Raw genomic sequence first — 15,847 nt, 5'->3', positions numbered from 1 at the left:
TGCCACCCCTATTGCTTGTTGCATTCCGTTTTTTCGTGTTATTCGTGTGTGACGTTATTGCACACACAAAAACGAGCATTTTAATTTAGTTTAAATAATATGTAAATAGTACGCGGTAGTGCAAGAACATAAGCTTAAGGAAAATCGAGTTAATCAGTATTTTGTGTGTCCGCTTACGCTTTGTATATTCCGTTTTTGTGACTGTTTTATGTCTGTGCTTATGTGTTCGTTTATGAGTGTGTGCGTGGTGTAGGTGTGTAGGAGGAGAAACACCTCCCCTTCCAAAAAAAAAGTTCAAAAACGAAACCTCTTTTCGGTAGTTATAACTCGCAAGCTTAGAAAAGCAAGTTAAAACAACAAACGGTGGGAAAGACTCGGCTTACCCCGGTGGATGAAACTAGAAGCCGCAGTATATTGGGCAACTGAATAACGGAACCGATAACTAGCGGAGGTGACACCTCAAAAAGTAAGTTGAGCGAATGCGAGGCACAAAGAAGAAGAGTAGCCGTAAAATGACAAACTACAAACATATTTACGAAAGTATGTTAATGACAATCACCATTATCAGCGCCCTCCCACCGGTTTTCGCCGTTTTGTACGTTTTGTAATTTCGCTTTTTGCTTCGCTTCTACTCTCCCATTGCCCCTAGTTTGTCTTATAATAAATTGGCAATCAATTCCGTTGATTGATGTTTATGAATAGTTAAAGTCAGGCCCATATGTACAATTTGTTGCAATGTATTGATTTACCTTAACCTTTTTTGCGGCAGATGTCCTCTCTCTGTCTCTCTTATTGCCTCACTGTCTCTCTCTCCCTCGCCGGTTCATGTTTTCTTATCTCCTATTCCGTCTCCTCCTCTTATTCGCAGTCACACACACAGTCACTCATATACATACTTGCTTGTGGCTGTGTTTATGCCCGAACAGCTGTTTCCTATCTGAAAACAAGCTTCAATGGGAGAACAAATCGTGCCGCTTCCTTTGCAGATATTTTAAAATGCATATTTGTATGTATGTACAAATGTACATAATAAAATCGCTTGGGAATTGGTTCCCCCCCAGCTTTCATTCACGCAAATTGATGCCGCCGCTACTGTTTGTATTTATTTGTTTATTTACAATTGCGTGCACAATTGCGCCTTTTTACGCCACTCCAATGAATTTTGCAATCAGAAATTTGGAGCGTTTGCATTTGGCCTATTCGCTATATGGACGATTGCTCATATCAGCACGGAATAGGAATTTTTTGTTTACTTTTGTTGTATTTTAAACAATGGTTGAAAAAGCAGCCATTTGCTTGGGTCGTTTCTTTTTATATTTTTCGTATATCCGGTCTATTTTTTAAAGAAAACTTTTACAAAATAATCAGAATAGAAAAAACCTTGATCTTAATTCTAAAGTGAATATAATACAGTAATTTATAAAAATATTGAATTTAAGGGTATTGAAGCTTCGATGTCCGAAAATTAGATTACTATTAGATTGAGTTCTCTAAACAAAAAAATGCTACAAATTAAATGCCTCTGAGATCGTTTCAAAAATACTTATGATGACGTTCAACTTGTTCAACAATTTAGACGGTCTGAATCACCCTAATAGCGCCGAGTGCCCCTGTCCCCTTATAGAACTCCTCCAAAAGCAAACCATCCACTCTTTCCAATGCTTTTCACCTGGTCTAGGAACACACACACCACCTTCCTGTACACTCCTAATCACTTTTATCGTCGACCGCTTGTTATCGCACAGATAAGCGAGTCGAAAAAGCCACCAACAGCCGCCTTTGTTCGCGCAGAAAATAACAAATACATTCTGACTGACGAAAACCTGCAACAGAAAAAATTCAACAAAAATTCGAAAATAGCTCATACCATGTTCTGTTCTGTTCTGATCATCATTAACAGTTCGACGGATCGGTAGAATGTCAAATCAGGCCCAGATCGACTACGACAAGCAGTTCCAGGATGACTTGGCCAAGGCTACGGCGCTTAGTCTCGAGCAACAAGCCCTCGACGACTATCGGAGGAACAAGAAGTACGGCTCTGGTTATCCTCCAAGCGCTGCTGGACGAGACTATAATGTGGCGCAGCGAAGTCAGAGCCTCAATCAAGGGCGCAGGCACTCGGAGGTTCACCAGGCCATCAGTACGTCAACGACAAATGTGGATCGTTCGCGCACACCGCCGGCCCAGGTTCCGGATAACGACTTGATCTGCTTTGCCAGTCCAACAAGCAAGCAACCAGAGAGTGCCACTCCCTTTGGGCGGCTCATTGAGGATCTGCAGCGAATGCAGGTGCCTAGCAATCCGCAGTCGGCTTTAGTGCCCATGGGACCAGTGGCAGCGGCCCCTGTTTCGGTTCCCGCATCAGCCCACTACGGTTATCATCCGCATCAGCCTCAGGTTGCTCAGGTTCAACCTCCGCCCTATGGTATGGTGGCAGGAGCACCCGGTAGCATGCAGTTGGTGCCATACCAACCTGCTGCACAACAACAACAGAGGCCCCTAAACAACGAGGAACTCCAGCGTCTGTACAGCATGCCCGCCCAGCTGGCCGTGCAACCCGTAGCGCAGCCCAACGCCTATTTGTATTATCCAGGAGCAGTAGTCACTCCCTATACGGCGCCCATAGTTCCCGGATCGGCTGCCTATATGCCGCCACAGTATCCCTCGCAAGGATACGGTTTCGGAGGGGCATACACCCACATGGACCTGAGGCGTCCACAATCGACGCCCGTGACACCAGGTCCAGCCACGAGTCATCACATCCAACCGTCCAACAATACTCCAGTTTCCTCCTCTTCGGTGGAGGCTAACGGAGTGGCCTTCCCGGCAAGGCGTCCAGTACCGTCCACTGCCAGTGTGGGCTCCCGTCCTGGGAGTAATGGACAGTCTGGTCAACGCAGGGGCAATGATTTGATTGACCTCAATCAGGAGGATTAGTAAGTATCACAACTATTACAGTTTTAAGATGAGATTTTATTTTAAAAATTCTTTGCTCTTTCAGCTCCCGTGTGAGTGTTTTGGAGGCCTTCGATCCCCTGCTGAACGACAATACTGGTAAGCAGTCACAATGTTGTAATTAGAATGTACTTACCACTTCCTGGGCTTGCTCTCATTTGAAGATCCTTCTAGACTCCTCGCAGCGTAACCGAAATTCAAAGTATTGTCTGAAATTCTTAATGTGGCAATTGCAGGGAACAAATAAAGCTAATTTCTGTCATATATAGCATTTCTCTGATAAGTTTAATTTGATTGCGGGGCAAGTCTTATATCTAAGATAAAAGATTAATTTTCATTCCATCCAAATAAATCGATAAAAATCGAGTTTTTGTTTCTAAAATATCTAAAAATAAATAAATTAAAATCGAAATTTGAAATAATTAAAATTATATATTTATACTCATTGTAGATTTGTAATTTTATCATAACTTTTGTACTTAATCTTTTTTATTTAAAAGATCGACATGTTCTTATCTCTAAAAAGAACAATTTCAGTTACTCTAGTTTATGGTCTTCTTCGGTCCTAACCCAAGTATTTATAGTTTTGGTGGCTTATTAACCAAGTAATCTTTAGCCTCGTAAAATGTAAATTAAACCAAAAACAAATAGCACAATTCAAGATCGTTTGTAGCTCTGTCTTGCCTCTAGTTAAGAATTAAACTGAATGTCTTTGTTTCTCTATAATTGCAGCAGTGTCGCAAAAGTAAACCATTTTAATTGCAAGTCCTCTACTACTACTATCAGTACTACCACTTCTACTACCAAAAACAAAAAAAACTGCAAAAAACAACTACTACCTTTACACCCACAACAACAACTACACCATCTAGAGGGTTTCGGGTTCATTCTCGGTTTCGGAGGCAAAGACAAACCCAAGACAACCTATATTTGTGTCTATATAGCAGCACATAATTAGAACCACCTACTTGCAACTAAAAAACACTAATGTAAAAATATAATCATGTATGTTTTAAGCCCCCAAAGTTGAAATTTGTGCCTTCGGCCATCACCGGAAACCGGAAACATTTTTAAAAGATCTTTATTTTCACTTTCAAATTTTTAAGAACTTAAAAAAGTATTTCAATGAGAAGGTTAGTCTCTTCTTTTTCGGTATTAACATGTATTACGAAATGAACACATTGTGATTTGCTGCTACATATATACACATGTATATATATATATCAAATGTCCATTAATATTCCCACATATACATACAAAAATAAATGAATGCATACATATGTTTTAATTCTACATCATTGTGAGAAAATAAATAAATAATTTCTTAATAAACAAAAATTTCTGTCTGTTGTTTTATTAATTGTTTATCTGCTTGTTTTTTAATTACATTTTTTTTTTAGAATTTGTCGAGAGCATATGTATGTATTTATTTATATATTACATTTTGGGAAGACTTTTGTAGACTTTGGAGTCTTCGTTTCCATTATACCCTTGTTGAGGCACTTCAAAATGGAAAGCACTTGAAATTTAAAGTTTTGGAAATATGTAGACTGGCCCTTTTGGTTCAAATAAAACATATGGGGGCATTTGAGGCAAGAGAAGGCGAATAAATCAAAAGAGGGCGCTATATAAATACAAAACAGATCGTTTTATAAAGACCACACATAGATACAGTGGATTCAAACTATAGTGAATTACATTTTTTGAATAAAACCAACTAAAAACTTTACAAATTCTTATCACTTATAGGTCGATTTATTATATTTAAAACATTTTAAAGTATTCTGCTGCTGATAGTTCACTGTACTAAGGGGGTGAGCGTGGGCGATGTATGACAGCAATCACAATTAGCTATTAGGGATGGCAGCCGCCTCCAAACGCTGACCGTCGGATTTGTTAGCGTAGATTTGCGAAGCATTCTCGCATCGCCACTAGTCCGTCCTGCTCCACTCTTTATTTTTTTGGGGCCGTCTCATTTATTTTTGGCCACACGATGTGTGATGTGGGGCTGGCTAGCTGTCTGTGCCCGTGCCCGTGCCCATGATTCTCGCCACAGTTGTAGGCCTCGGTTGTCGGACACACATTATTTGCATAACTGCTACGCTGGCGGCGATTATCGGTCTTGTTGGATCTGCGTAACTGAAACCGACTTTGAGCCGGAACTAAACATGCACTCGCTACTTGCAGGAAACGACAGCGCCTCCGACAGCACCTCCTACTATGCGGAATACGATCCCTTTGATTTCCTGTACAGCGGGGATTGTGGCACCCAGTATTCGGATCCCATGTACGAGGCTGTCAATCGGTGGGACAAAACTGCAGCCACCGTGAGTCCGAATGTTAGCCTGATTGGTTGGCGTCAAGACTATCTCTCGCAACCATCCCCATCTCCATCTCCATCTACCTCGCATCATGTGGAGAAAGAGTTACATTTGTCTGAGAATGGAGAATCGGGTAGCATCTCGCCGCCACCACCGTTGCCGCCAAGAAACCAGCAGTTGTATGAAATAAACCAGGCTCCATCGATCACCTCGAGGCCAGATCATCAATCCACCAAGTTCACGGACAGTTATACCTCCAGCATCCCAGCAAACGTGGTTTTGGATCGTCGGAAAACTTGTACGCGTCTTTACGAACTAATCAGCGATCAGCGCACAGATGATGCTGAGCTGCTGGAGTTCTATCACATGGTAAAGGAGCTGAGAGCACGCTATCCGCACGATGATGCGCCCACCAATGTGGGACATGTGGTGGCCGCCGAGTTCAACTATCACTACATAATGGACACCAGCATTAAGGTGATTGTGCATCCGGCTTTAAATACGCTCCAGCCGCATATCTTGGCTGCATCGATGGCTAAGGAGCAAGTGAAGGGTTATGGCACGCCTGTAACCTTTACATGTGATAGTAAGTAGGATTTAATTTAACTTATATTTTGATTTGATATATTTCCTGCTTCCTTTAGTTGACTCAGTGGTGGCCCAAGTGGTGGCCCAGGCTTTGGCCTCTCTTGAGGGTCAGGTCAAGGGCACAGTCACCGATTATGTAGTCAAGGTGGGCATACAACCATCACCAGGTTATCCTCCAAACTAATGATATTTCAAACCCACAGCCCATCGGTCTCTTGGAGTGGCTGGCGCCCACCTCCAAGCTCAGCCAGCTGGAGTGCGTTCACAATAGCTTCCAGCTGGAAAAAGATGTGCACCTGGGTCTGTGCCTAAGCACAACGGCCAACATGCAGGCCATAGCTCGCACGGAGAGAGATGATGAGCATGATGCTGATCTTCTGCCCGAGCAGCTGCTGCCCAACGAGGTGGTGCCCATTGTTACCTACGACAACATGATGATACTCATCGAAACCCTCGAGATGGAGATTGATAAGCTGGAGTCGGCGGCTGACGGAGCACCCGGCAGGAGTGTGGTCAGCTGCTCAGGTGTTGTGCAGGCAGTGAAGGCCATCTGTGCCTTGCTGGGCAGCATCGATACCATGGAGATAGCTCGCTGTGTGGCCGATCTGAAGCGCATTTGCGAGGTGGAGCAAACCAAATATGCAGCGGCGGGGGCCAGCAATCCAGAGATAGTCAGTGATTATGGTGACTATGCGCAAGTTGTGCTGCGTCCGCGTTCTCTTCTTGAGCAGATCAAGATGAAGTGCAATGAGCTAAGGGATGCCGTGCAGGAGCTGGTTGAGCTGTATGCCAATGTGTTCCGCGTGGCCTTCTCCGTAAAGACTCCTGATTACACAACAAGTAAGTTTGAGCGGAGAGTCTAAAGATTAAGCTTGCTAAAATTAATGTCTTACAGCTCCCATTCCCATCTCCTGTGTGTCCAAGCCCATTGTGGTCTGCATCAGCTGCCTTCATCGGCCGCCGCCCAACTGGAAGTACGAGGATTACTCTCTGTGTGTGCAAATCGTGTATGGTACACGTCTGTTGTCCAAGCCTAATGTGTTGACCTGCTCGAATGACACCAGCGGAGGCCTGTTTCCACGCCTCAATTTCAGTGCCTGGTTGACCTTCGATCAGCATCCCATTTGCACTCTGCCAAGGGAGGCTCGGCTTACGTTCGTCTTGTATGGAAAGCAGGCAGCCAGCGAAGGTGATCCCAACTCGGAGCAGAACGGGGAGCGCCGGCAGGTGACCACTGAGCTGGGCTGGTGCTCCATCCAGCTGTTTGACTTTAAAAGAGTCATGATCTGTGGTCCCTACCTGCTTTCTCTGTGGCCTCCAACAACGGATAAGATGTTGGGACCCGCTCCAGCGCGTGGCTGTCATCCGCATCCTGATTTCTGTCCTGTTTTAAGTATCGAGGTGCCCCCATACGGTGGCCGCATTGAGTTTCCCGAGCATCAGGAGGTGCCCAAGCCTGCGCCACAGTAAGTAAACACCTCTTATTAATTAAAATCAACATTTATATCATATTTTTCTTTACCAGCTATGACTTTGCCTCGCTCGATGCCAATCTGCAGGAGGAGCTGCTAGACACCGCCGAGCTGGGCTACTCTGGAGCCACAGAGCGACGAGAGGTTTTCTGGGAGAAACGTTTGTATCTGCAAAACTATCCCAATGCCCTGCCCAAGGTCCTGCATGCCGCTCATAGCTGGGACTATGCGAATCTGATTGATCTGCATGCTTTGCTGCACTCGTGGGCCCCGTTGTCACCTCTACAGGCTCTCGAGCTGTTGCTTCCTCGTTACCCAGATGCCAAAGTACGTGAAAAGGCTGTGGAGTGGATTTCCAAGATGCCCAACGATCAGTTGGTGGACTTTCTGCCCCAACTCGTGCAGAGCCTCAAGCATGATACCTACGAGGGCTCGGCGATGGCTCGTTTCCTGCTGGCCAAGTGCCTGGAGTCGCCTCGTTTCGCCCACCACATGTACTGGCTTTTAGTGCACAGTTTGCCAGATGATCCGCACAACTCTATTGGCGCCGCTATGGTGGATCAGGATTACGATGAGTCGCAGGTCACACAGGCGCGGTATTACCGAAGGAACAAGATGATGCTGCGTGCTCTGATGGCCATCTGTGGCGAGAAGATGTTGCAGCGATTTATGTACCAGCATCGAATGTGTCAAGTAAGTTTCAATGCAAATTTAATATAAAAAAAACCCCTAAAATACCATTGATTCTTTCAGAAACTCACAACCATAGCGGAGTCTGTCAAGGAGGCCAAGGAATCGATGCGTCAAAAGAGCTTAGCTGCTGGCATGGACGAGGTGCACCAGGATCTGCTGGAGAAGCCCACTTGCCTGCCACTAGGACCTGAACTGGAGGTTACAGGCGTGAGTGTGCGCAATTGCAGCTACTTTAACTCCAACACCTTGCCGCTAAAAATTACCTTCGTGGGACCTGATGCCGAGTCGCTGCCGGCCATCTTTAAGGTAAATAATAACCCCAGTAATTTAATCTATAAACTCAGCTAACAATAAATATTCTTCAACAGTGCGGAGACGACCTGCAGCAGGATCAGTTGACCATCCAACTGATTAGGATCATGAACAAAATGTGGCTGGCCGAGCGATTGGACCTGAAAATGGTCACCTTCAACTGTGTGCCCACGGGCTACAAGAGCGGCATGATTGAGCTGGTCAATGAGGCGGAGACCTTGCGAAAAATCCAAGTCGAGTGCGGTTTAACGGGCTCCTTCAAGGATCGACCCATTGCCGAGTGGCTGGGCAAGCAGAATCCCAGTCCGTTGGAGTATCAGAGTGCCGTGCGAAACTTTACGCTCTCGTGTGCTGGCTACAGCGTGGCCACCTATGTGCTGGGCATCTGTGACCGGCACAATGACAACATTATGCTAAAGACCTCGGGTCACCTATTCCACATAGATTTTGGCAAGTTCCTGGGCGATGCGCAGATGTTTGGCAACTTTAAGAGAGATCGCACTCCCTTTGTGCTGACCTCCGACATGGCGTATGTGATTAATGGTGGCGACAAGCCCTCTACTGACTTCCATTACTTTGTGGACCTGTGCTGTCGGGCCTTTAATATTGTGAGGAAAAATGCAGATCTGCTGCTGCATACCTTGGCCCACATGGCCACCGCCGGCATGCCTGGTGTCAATTCCAATGCTGTGACCTATGTGCGGCGTGCCCTGCTGCCCTCGCAATCGAATCCCGAGGCGGCGGCCACCTTTGCCAAGATGATACAATCCTCGCTAAAGAGCTGGTTCACGCAGTTTAATTTCTTTCTGCACAATCTGGCCCAGATGAGGTTCACCGCCGACGAGGGCACTGGGGAGTTGCTGTCGTTTGTGCCGCGGAAATACACGTGAGTTATAAATATTCATATAAATATTTTATATGCTAATTATATTATATTATATTAAATTATTATAAATTTAAATGTATTCTAATTTTTTTTTTAGTATGCAACAAGATGGCCGCTTGAAGATTGTCAAGGTGGTGTGCTTCCAGAAGCATTACAGCATGGAGAAGTTTTATATGTATATTCTGGAAGTGACGCGGCATGGGCAGCCCGTTCCTACGCATTTGTTTCGCTCGTATAGGGAGTTTACCGAGTTCCATCAGAAGCTATGCATGCACTTTCCGCTGGTTAAGCTGCACAGGTGAGTGCTAATAATATATATCGAGAGAAAGATACCGATATAGGAAAGTAAATCGAGAGAAAATCAAAAAATATCCCAGTTTTATAAATAGATATTTGAAATCTCCATAAACAAAAAAGGAATCTAGTTTAGGCAAGCCGACTTATAACTAAATATTGATATATCTATTTCATAACTATTATTTAATTTATTTTATTTTTTGTTTAATGACAATCCCTGGTATATATTTTTAAAGAAGTTTTCTTTATCTATGGCCAAGTTAATAATTTTATCAAATTACCCTTCAATGTTCAAGTATTCAGGGAAATCCAAACATATAAACTTTTTTGTTTACACCCAATCCTTATCACCTTCTCACCTTCTATCTATCAGTCACTTATCTAAAAATTGAAAACTTAAACTTCGACTTGGCATATGATCAATAATTGCAAACAAATCACCTTGGGTATTCTGGGCTTTTCGTTTGTTGATTCACTTCCGTTTCAGAATTTTTAAAAACGTTCAATATAGTTTCTTTATCTTTAATGGCTTTCCTGCCACAACTTTACTACATTAACTATATATAGTCAAAGTGATATGGCAACTTATCATACAAATCATACACACATCATATATGTACATACATAAATGGATTATTGCCGTTTTGGCAAACATAATTAACACATAAAATACTGTATTTGCTAAGGATGTTGGGAGGTAGGGCTCTCATTACGCTTCTGTGTCACCTCTAACAATATTATGCGTCCTCAGTGCCGCTGTCATGGAGCGATGCTGGCTGATGGCGCGTCCAAAACCATCATCATCGTCCTCATCGCTATCTCCTTGAGAGACTTGAGCTCCAAAAAGGCTGGGCAGTCCGTTATCCGTTGGCTCGAAAACTATTGAGCGCTGCATGGGCGTGGGACGGGGCAGGTAGTCATCATCCTCCTCGGACTCTACACCGCTCGAGGTCACCACCTCGGCGGACTGATAGTACTGCAGGTTATCCACATCGAAGCGAACTTTCAGTGCTCGAGGATCACGCCTGGCTGGCTGGGGAGCTGACCGGGCTCCCCCATCCTCCCCATCGGCATCACTCGAACTGGAGCTGGGCAGCTCTTCAGGTTGATAACAAGCCAGGGGAGGAGCAGCATCACCGCGCACATTTAGGGTGGCCGAGGGTCTTGAGGATCGGGGGGCAGCCTGAGGCGCTTGGCGGGGCGGTGACACAGCCATTTCCTGGCACAAGTCCTCAAAGTTAGAGACACCATTGCTCTGGGCAGTGGAAGTGGTTGATCCCGCCACTTCTCCTCCATTAACCTCCAGTTCATCGTACAGATCCTCTATCCTACTAACAAAGTTGGCCTTCTTGGATCTCTGTTCCATTACCTCTGTGTATTTGGGTAGGTTGTGTCCACCCCTGGAGCTCTCCAGCTGCATCAGGGAGTCATAGTCGGGTAAATATGGTAGACCAGGATCATAGGGCGGTGGATCCACACAGGGAATCGGAGGCTCTGGCTCGAAGATCTCCATTCTAGGCTCCATCAGTTCCAGCTGATGGAATAGACCTTCCACCTGCTCTACATTATCCAGTTGGAGAGTGGCCTCGCTAAGAGTGGTCTCAACCGCGGGCACTTGCTCGACACTGTTCGGGTGGAGAGCCCAGTTGGGTTCTGGAACATCTACCACTGCGTCCAGATTTGCAAAGTTGTCCCAGTCTTCATCGATGCTCTTGCCAAATCCTGGCGGACTGCTAGCCGGAGGAAGCTGTAGCTGATCCACATCCAGGATATCTGCTTCATGTATCACGAAAGAATTACGTATGCGTTGAAAGTCTCTGTCCTGATTACCCAGAGGAAGTTCCAGGTCATCGAATAAACCTCGCTGAAGGGTAGGCTCTATTCTGGCAGTGGTTTCTGCTTCCGGACTACCTGCTATGATTTCCACAACAAAGGCAGAGTCTGCTTTTTCTGCTTCCTCAAAGGGATCTAGTGTTCTTTGGGGCTCAGGTGAGGGTTCAGATGATGGTTTCGGTTCGGGTTCAGGTGAGAGTTTGGGTTCGGGTTCGGGTTCAGGTTCGTGTTCACTTCTAGGTTCACTTCTAGGTTCACTTCTAGGTTCACTTCTAGGTTCAGCTTCTTTGGGTATTGCTCCACGATGCACAACCGCTGTCACTGATAAAGCTCCTTCCAGCCCGTCATCTGGTGTTAAAGGTTCTGGCGGAGAGTCCTCCGGAGTAAGCAATTCCGGGACATCATCCACAGGATCAAACTTGACATAGCGACCACTGTCCTTACTCCTCAGCTGTGTGGGTCTTGTAGCTTCCCCATTGGGCTTGGTACTAATCAGATCATATTTCTCCGCGAAATGATCGAAATTCGGCATGCCCAGTTCGCTTGGTGGCTCTGGAAAGGCTTCACGAGGTACAGCAGGCAGGGATTGGTTTAAGGGAGCAATTAGAGGCAGAGTTTTGGGTACTTCAGGAGTAGTTTTAGGTGGAACGGACTCCTGACTAGCTGGAGAATCAACAGGTTGGGCCTCGGCCAGCATCTCTGTCTGTGTTGGAGGAGCTGGTGGTTGTCGGGTTGGTGGCGCTGTATACTCATAATGCTCACTGTTGACCTCCAAGCGTCTGCGTCGCTGCTCTAGTGACTTTTCCCGATAGGAGACCTTGGTTCTTTGGTTATCCCTGGGGCTGAGGCCATAGAGTTGTAGGTTGGGAACACTTCCCGTTAAGTAGCTGTTTCCTGGAAGATTTGTGATATTTAAATTAGGTTGGGAATAGCTTTATCTTCAAATTTAAAATAGAAACAATAAAAATAATGGATTTACCACTATAAATTTAGACTGTAGTTTCGTTTCAATAATTTTGATTTGCTATCTTTACCTGTCGTCGTCGCTGGCGTTGATGCCGTTGGCCATGGGCTTTCGAATTCCTCAAGATTGCGACGTCGGAACACTCCATGGACAGCGGAATCGGTGCCGTTAACCTGGGGAATTATAGAAAATGCATTTTAAAGAGGGGGGTTTCAACATCTATTTAAGGTGGCTCTTTGCTTGAATGCGTCATTTAGAAGGTGCTCTACACATGACCACAGACACGCAAACTATGAAAATAAATACGAAACCACGTTCTTGCGATAAGGTGTGTGAGACTTTACACTTTGTTTTGAAGCTGTCTGTGAAATTATGTGTGATGTTGTGACCCAATTTAGGGTTTTTAATAAGTAATTGGTTTCATAGAGAGAGTTGTTGATATTCCAAAAAGCATTTTGATGAACAAAAATTAAGAGACTCTATAAATAACTACTGTAAAGCGGAAGCTCTTTACCATAACTAGCATTCTTCAGAGGCTAACAACTCTATTGAGCACTCCCTAGAATTTAAATGCAAAGACAGACTTCTAGCTGAGATTGAAATTAGTGAAAGTCGAATTCGTTTATGATTTGCATTCCTCACGCCCCCATCGCTAGCACACAGACTACACACTCTCCCAAGCCACAACACCTGTCTGCCTTATCACAAGCTCTCGTCGCGCGCTCATATATGTATAGATATTGGTGTGGGTGTATCGCCAGCGTAGGTATCGGTATCACATTAACCTTTTTTTGTTTTTTATTTTAACTGCGTGCATCGGCTGTCAAGTTCTTTCTGCTGATTTGCATACGCACCTGCGACTCAAAGGCTGCGTAACGTGGCGGCGGCTGCTGTGATTGCTGCTGCTGCTGCACCTGCGATCGATCGAAAGTCAGTCGTCGCCGGAAGCCAAAGAGCTTGATGCCGATCAGTGCAAAAACCAGACCCATGAGCAGCAGGGCCGAAGCCAGCGTTGACCCAACAAGAGCCGCCGGCTGACCTGAAGAGGATTACCCAAAGGTTATTTATTACCTGAAAATTATCAATTGGGGAAAAATCTAAAAGCCCTTACCTTGGCCTGGATTCTTAAGCTGTGCCATGTCTGCTTCGTCTTCGCCAGCAAATTAGTTGACTCGCATTCTGGCCAAAAAAATACTTAGTGGTTTTTCGCACTCCCCCCTTTGTTTTGGGCCAAAGAAATACATATAATGAAACTTCACCACGTCGCTGCTAATCGAACCGCTGGCGACTGTTGGCGCTTAGCTTTCAGCGCTCCGCTCTCCAGCTCGCTCCTCAACTGATTGAGCGCTGACGTCGGCGTTACCGCTTTTGCCAACGCTTATCGGCGCGATTCGGCTCCGATATCGGTTTGCTCGCACGCTCGGGTCGCTCTTCTTTCACCCACTACTAGCATTTGCTCGCTCTCTGGGGGTCTGGGTCTCCGTCTCCATCGCCACCTCCACCTCCGTTTTTTTTGTCTCTCCCTTGCGATGAAATCAGTCCGCTTCAGTGGCCGAATTATCAGCTATTAGCAATGTTACCTCAGAGCCACGGCTTTTGTGGTAGACGCTATGCCAGCACTGATAAGTAATCGCCAAATATATGTACTATGTTTTCCAGTGAAGGCGCCTTGACACAACCCGCTGACTATGTAAACACCATGAAAAATAATGCGATTCCAATTATTGGTGATTAGGGAATCTTAAGCACTATCTTAGGGGTGACAGTAATTGTAATAAATAGTAATAATTAGAAGATTAATTAAATATTCCTGTTTGTTTATGAAAATTTTAAGTTAAAGGATGAAGTTTTCAGGAGAGCGCTTTAAACTTTTTAAGTTAAAAAACCCCTCCCTTTAATTATTAATAATTTCTTAACTCTTTATATTTATAGTCTTCCTGCTGGCGTGCATGTGGGAAGGTCCAACATCAAGTCAGTGGCCGAGAAACGACTACCTCTGATACAGCGATTCCTAAAATCGCTGTTCGATGCCTCCGAGGAAATAGCTCACTCCGAGCTTGTGTACACTTTCTTCCATCCGCTGCTGCGTGATCAGCAGGAGGCCAAACTGGGGATGCCGAAGATAAAGGGTAAGATATATAAATATTTAAACAAAAGCTTTATTTGAATAGTAATATATATTCTCTTAAGACCAAAGTTAGTTTTTAATTTATTTATTTATTTATTTAATGCTAACTAATAGTTATAAACTAAAAGTTAACAAAGGATAATGAGCAATGGCTACCGAGGCCTTCCGCTCTTAGTTTTTAATTTAAAATCGAATGTTAACTTTATTTAAATAAATAAATAATTCATTTATTTATGTAACAGAGGTGAAGCGACAACCCTCGCGAGATAATCCCAACGAGATTGGCCAAATTCGACTATCGCTGCAATATCAACGCGGCGTACTTACTGTGATGGTGCGTTACAACAATTCTACTTGGTAATTGGTAATATAAATAATAAATAATGGGGAATTATGCATTGCAGATACACCACGCCAAAGGACTGCCCATGCTACAGGGCGGTCAGGAGCCCAACACTTATGTGAAGTGCTACCTAAAACCGGATCCCAAAAAGGAGACCAAACGCAAGACCAAAGTGGTGCGCAAGACCTGTGTTCCCAGTTTCATGGAAACGGTTAGTTTAGAGTTACTAATATATAAAATTTACAAAAATTTAAAAATGTAATATTTTAATATTTAGCTGGAGTACCGAATGCCCCTGAATATCATTCAAGAGCGGCGACTGCAGGTCACCGTCTGGTCACACGATACGCTGCAGGAAAACGAACTGCTGGGAGGCTTCGAGCTGGATCTGTCCAAGCTCGATCTGCGGCAGGAGCTCTGCGATTGGCATCGCTTGGTTTCAGTGCCCAGGAATTGACCACACCGACAATCAGGCCTAGGATTAAAGCAATACTAATATACATTTCTGTGCCTGTCTCCTCTTGATCGCAATAATACTTACTTACTCGACGTGATTGTACATTCCATACGCATATATCTATATTATAAATAACTCAATAGACGGTAGAAGTGTTATTTCTTTCGATTTTTGCCCCCAAATGTATGTACATATTCTATACCCACCTCACATTCAGCACATTCTTTTGTTTAATTAAATTTTAAAATTAATTAAATTAAACTTTTAATTATACAAATCTAAAGTTTAACTTTGCACACATTTTATTGATTGGTATATTTGAAATTATACAGAAAATTATACAGAAACAAAATAAATTGTACTTGGTGAATGCAGCAAGTTTGATTGTATTTCTAGTTTTTAAAAACAAACAAAACATTCTCTATTAGATTTTCCCGCTAAATACTTATGCTCCTGGAGTAGTCACACCAAGTTCAGTATTATGGCTAAGAAACTACTTGTTTAAGAGATTATAAAACTCGCTTTTTAGCACAGAAAACTGGTGAGGTAAATATGGAAATTAAAGTAAACAGACGAGAATCAGGCCAAATATGTTTTT

General features: G+C 44.2%; 2 protein-coding genes across 8 annotated transcripts; one reads left to right on the top strand and one right to left on the bottom strand.

Moving 5' to 3' along the window:
- The first annotated feature begins 33 nt into the window (after positions 1-33).
- On the top strand, positions 34-15,395 carry Pi3K68D (phosphatidylinositol-4-phosphate 3-kinase catalytic subunit Pi3K68D). Of its 7 annotated transcripts, none has more exons than XM_017165562.3 (16): positions 54-101; positions 321-466; positions 1,901-2,936; positions 3,002-3,054; positions 5,143-5,862; positions 5,921-6,009; positions 6,068-6,704; positions 6,760-7,330; positions 7,390-8,029; positions 8,090-8,335; positions 8,398-9,227; positions 9,325-9,525; positions 14,254-14,450; positions 14,692-14,783; positions 14,854-15,003; positions 15,070-15,395. In XM_017165562.3, the coding sequence occupies exons 3-16, from the start codon at positions 1,918-1,920 to the stop codon at positions 15,247-15,249; spliced, it is 5,625 nt and encodes a 1,874-aa protein (XP_017021051.1). In that variant the 5' UTR covers positions 54-101; positions 321-466; positions 1,901-1,917; the 3' UTR covers positions 15,250-15,395. The 7 variants fall into 7 exon arrangements, with proteins under 7 accessions (XP_017021049.1, XP_070142002.1, XP_017021054.1 ...); XM_017165561.3 differs by having other exon boundaries at positions 56-108; XM_070285900.1 differs by having other exon boundaries at positions 58-115.
- Positions 10,033-13,673, bottom strand: LOC108073799 (histone-lysine N-methyltransferase 2D). Its single transcript, XM_017165571.2, has 4 exons — positions 13,433-13,673; positions 13,176-13,360; positions 12,392-12,494; positions 10,033-12,251 (listed from the first exon to the last, which is right to left on the bottom strand). Exons 1-4 carry the CDS (start codon positions 13,458-13,460, stop codon positions 10,234-10,236), a joined length of 2,334 nt encoding a protein of 777 aa, XP_017021060.1. The 5' UTR covers positions 13,461-13,673; the 3' UTR covers positions 10,033-10,233.
- Positions 15,396-15,847: the final 452 nt, after the last annotated feature.

This window comes from Drosophila kikkawai, chromosome 3L (assembly GCF_030179895.1).
Source record: "Drosophila kikkawai strain 14028-0561.14 chromosome 3L, DkikHiC1v2, whole genome shotgun sequence".
Lineage (NCBI taxonomy): Eukaryota > Metazoa > Arthropoda > Insecta > Diptera > Drosophilidae > Drosophila > Drosophila kikkawai.
The sequence above is the reverse complement of the archived record's forward strand: the minus strand, read 5'-3'. Positions and strand labels throughout refer to the sequence as shown.

Bases quoted from the DNA above. Each gene is read 5' to 3' on its own strand.
- Pi3K68D (XM_017165560.3), top strand. From the start codon at position 1,918: ATGTCAAATCAGGCCCAGATCGACTACGACAAGCAGTTCCAGGATGAC. The intron at 6,010-6,067 runs GTGGGCATACAA...TCAAACCCACAG, and splicing joins TCACCGATTATGTAGTCAAG to CCCATCGGTCTCTTGGAGTG. The intron at 14,784-14,853 runs GTGCGTTACAAC...TATGCATTGCAG, and splicing joins GCGGCGTACTTACTGTGATG to ATACACCACGCCAAAGGACT.
- LOC108073799 (XM_017165571.2), bottom strand. From the start codon at position 13,460: ATGGCACAGCTTAAGAATCCAGGCCAAG. The intron at 13,361-13,432 runs GTAAGGGCTTTT...AATCCTCTTCAG, and splicing joins GCTTAAGAATCCAGGCCAAG to GTCAGCCGGCGGCTCTTGTT. The intron at 12,252-12,391 runs GTAAAGATAGCA...CAAATCTTCCAG, and splicing joins AACGCCAGCGACGACGACAG to GAAACAGCTACTTAACGGGA.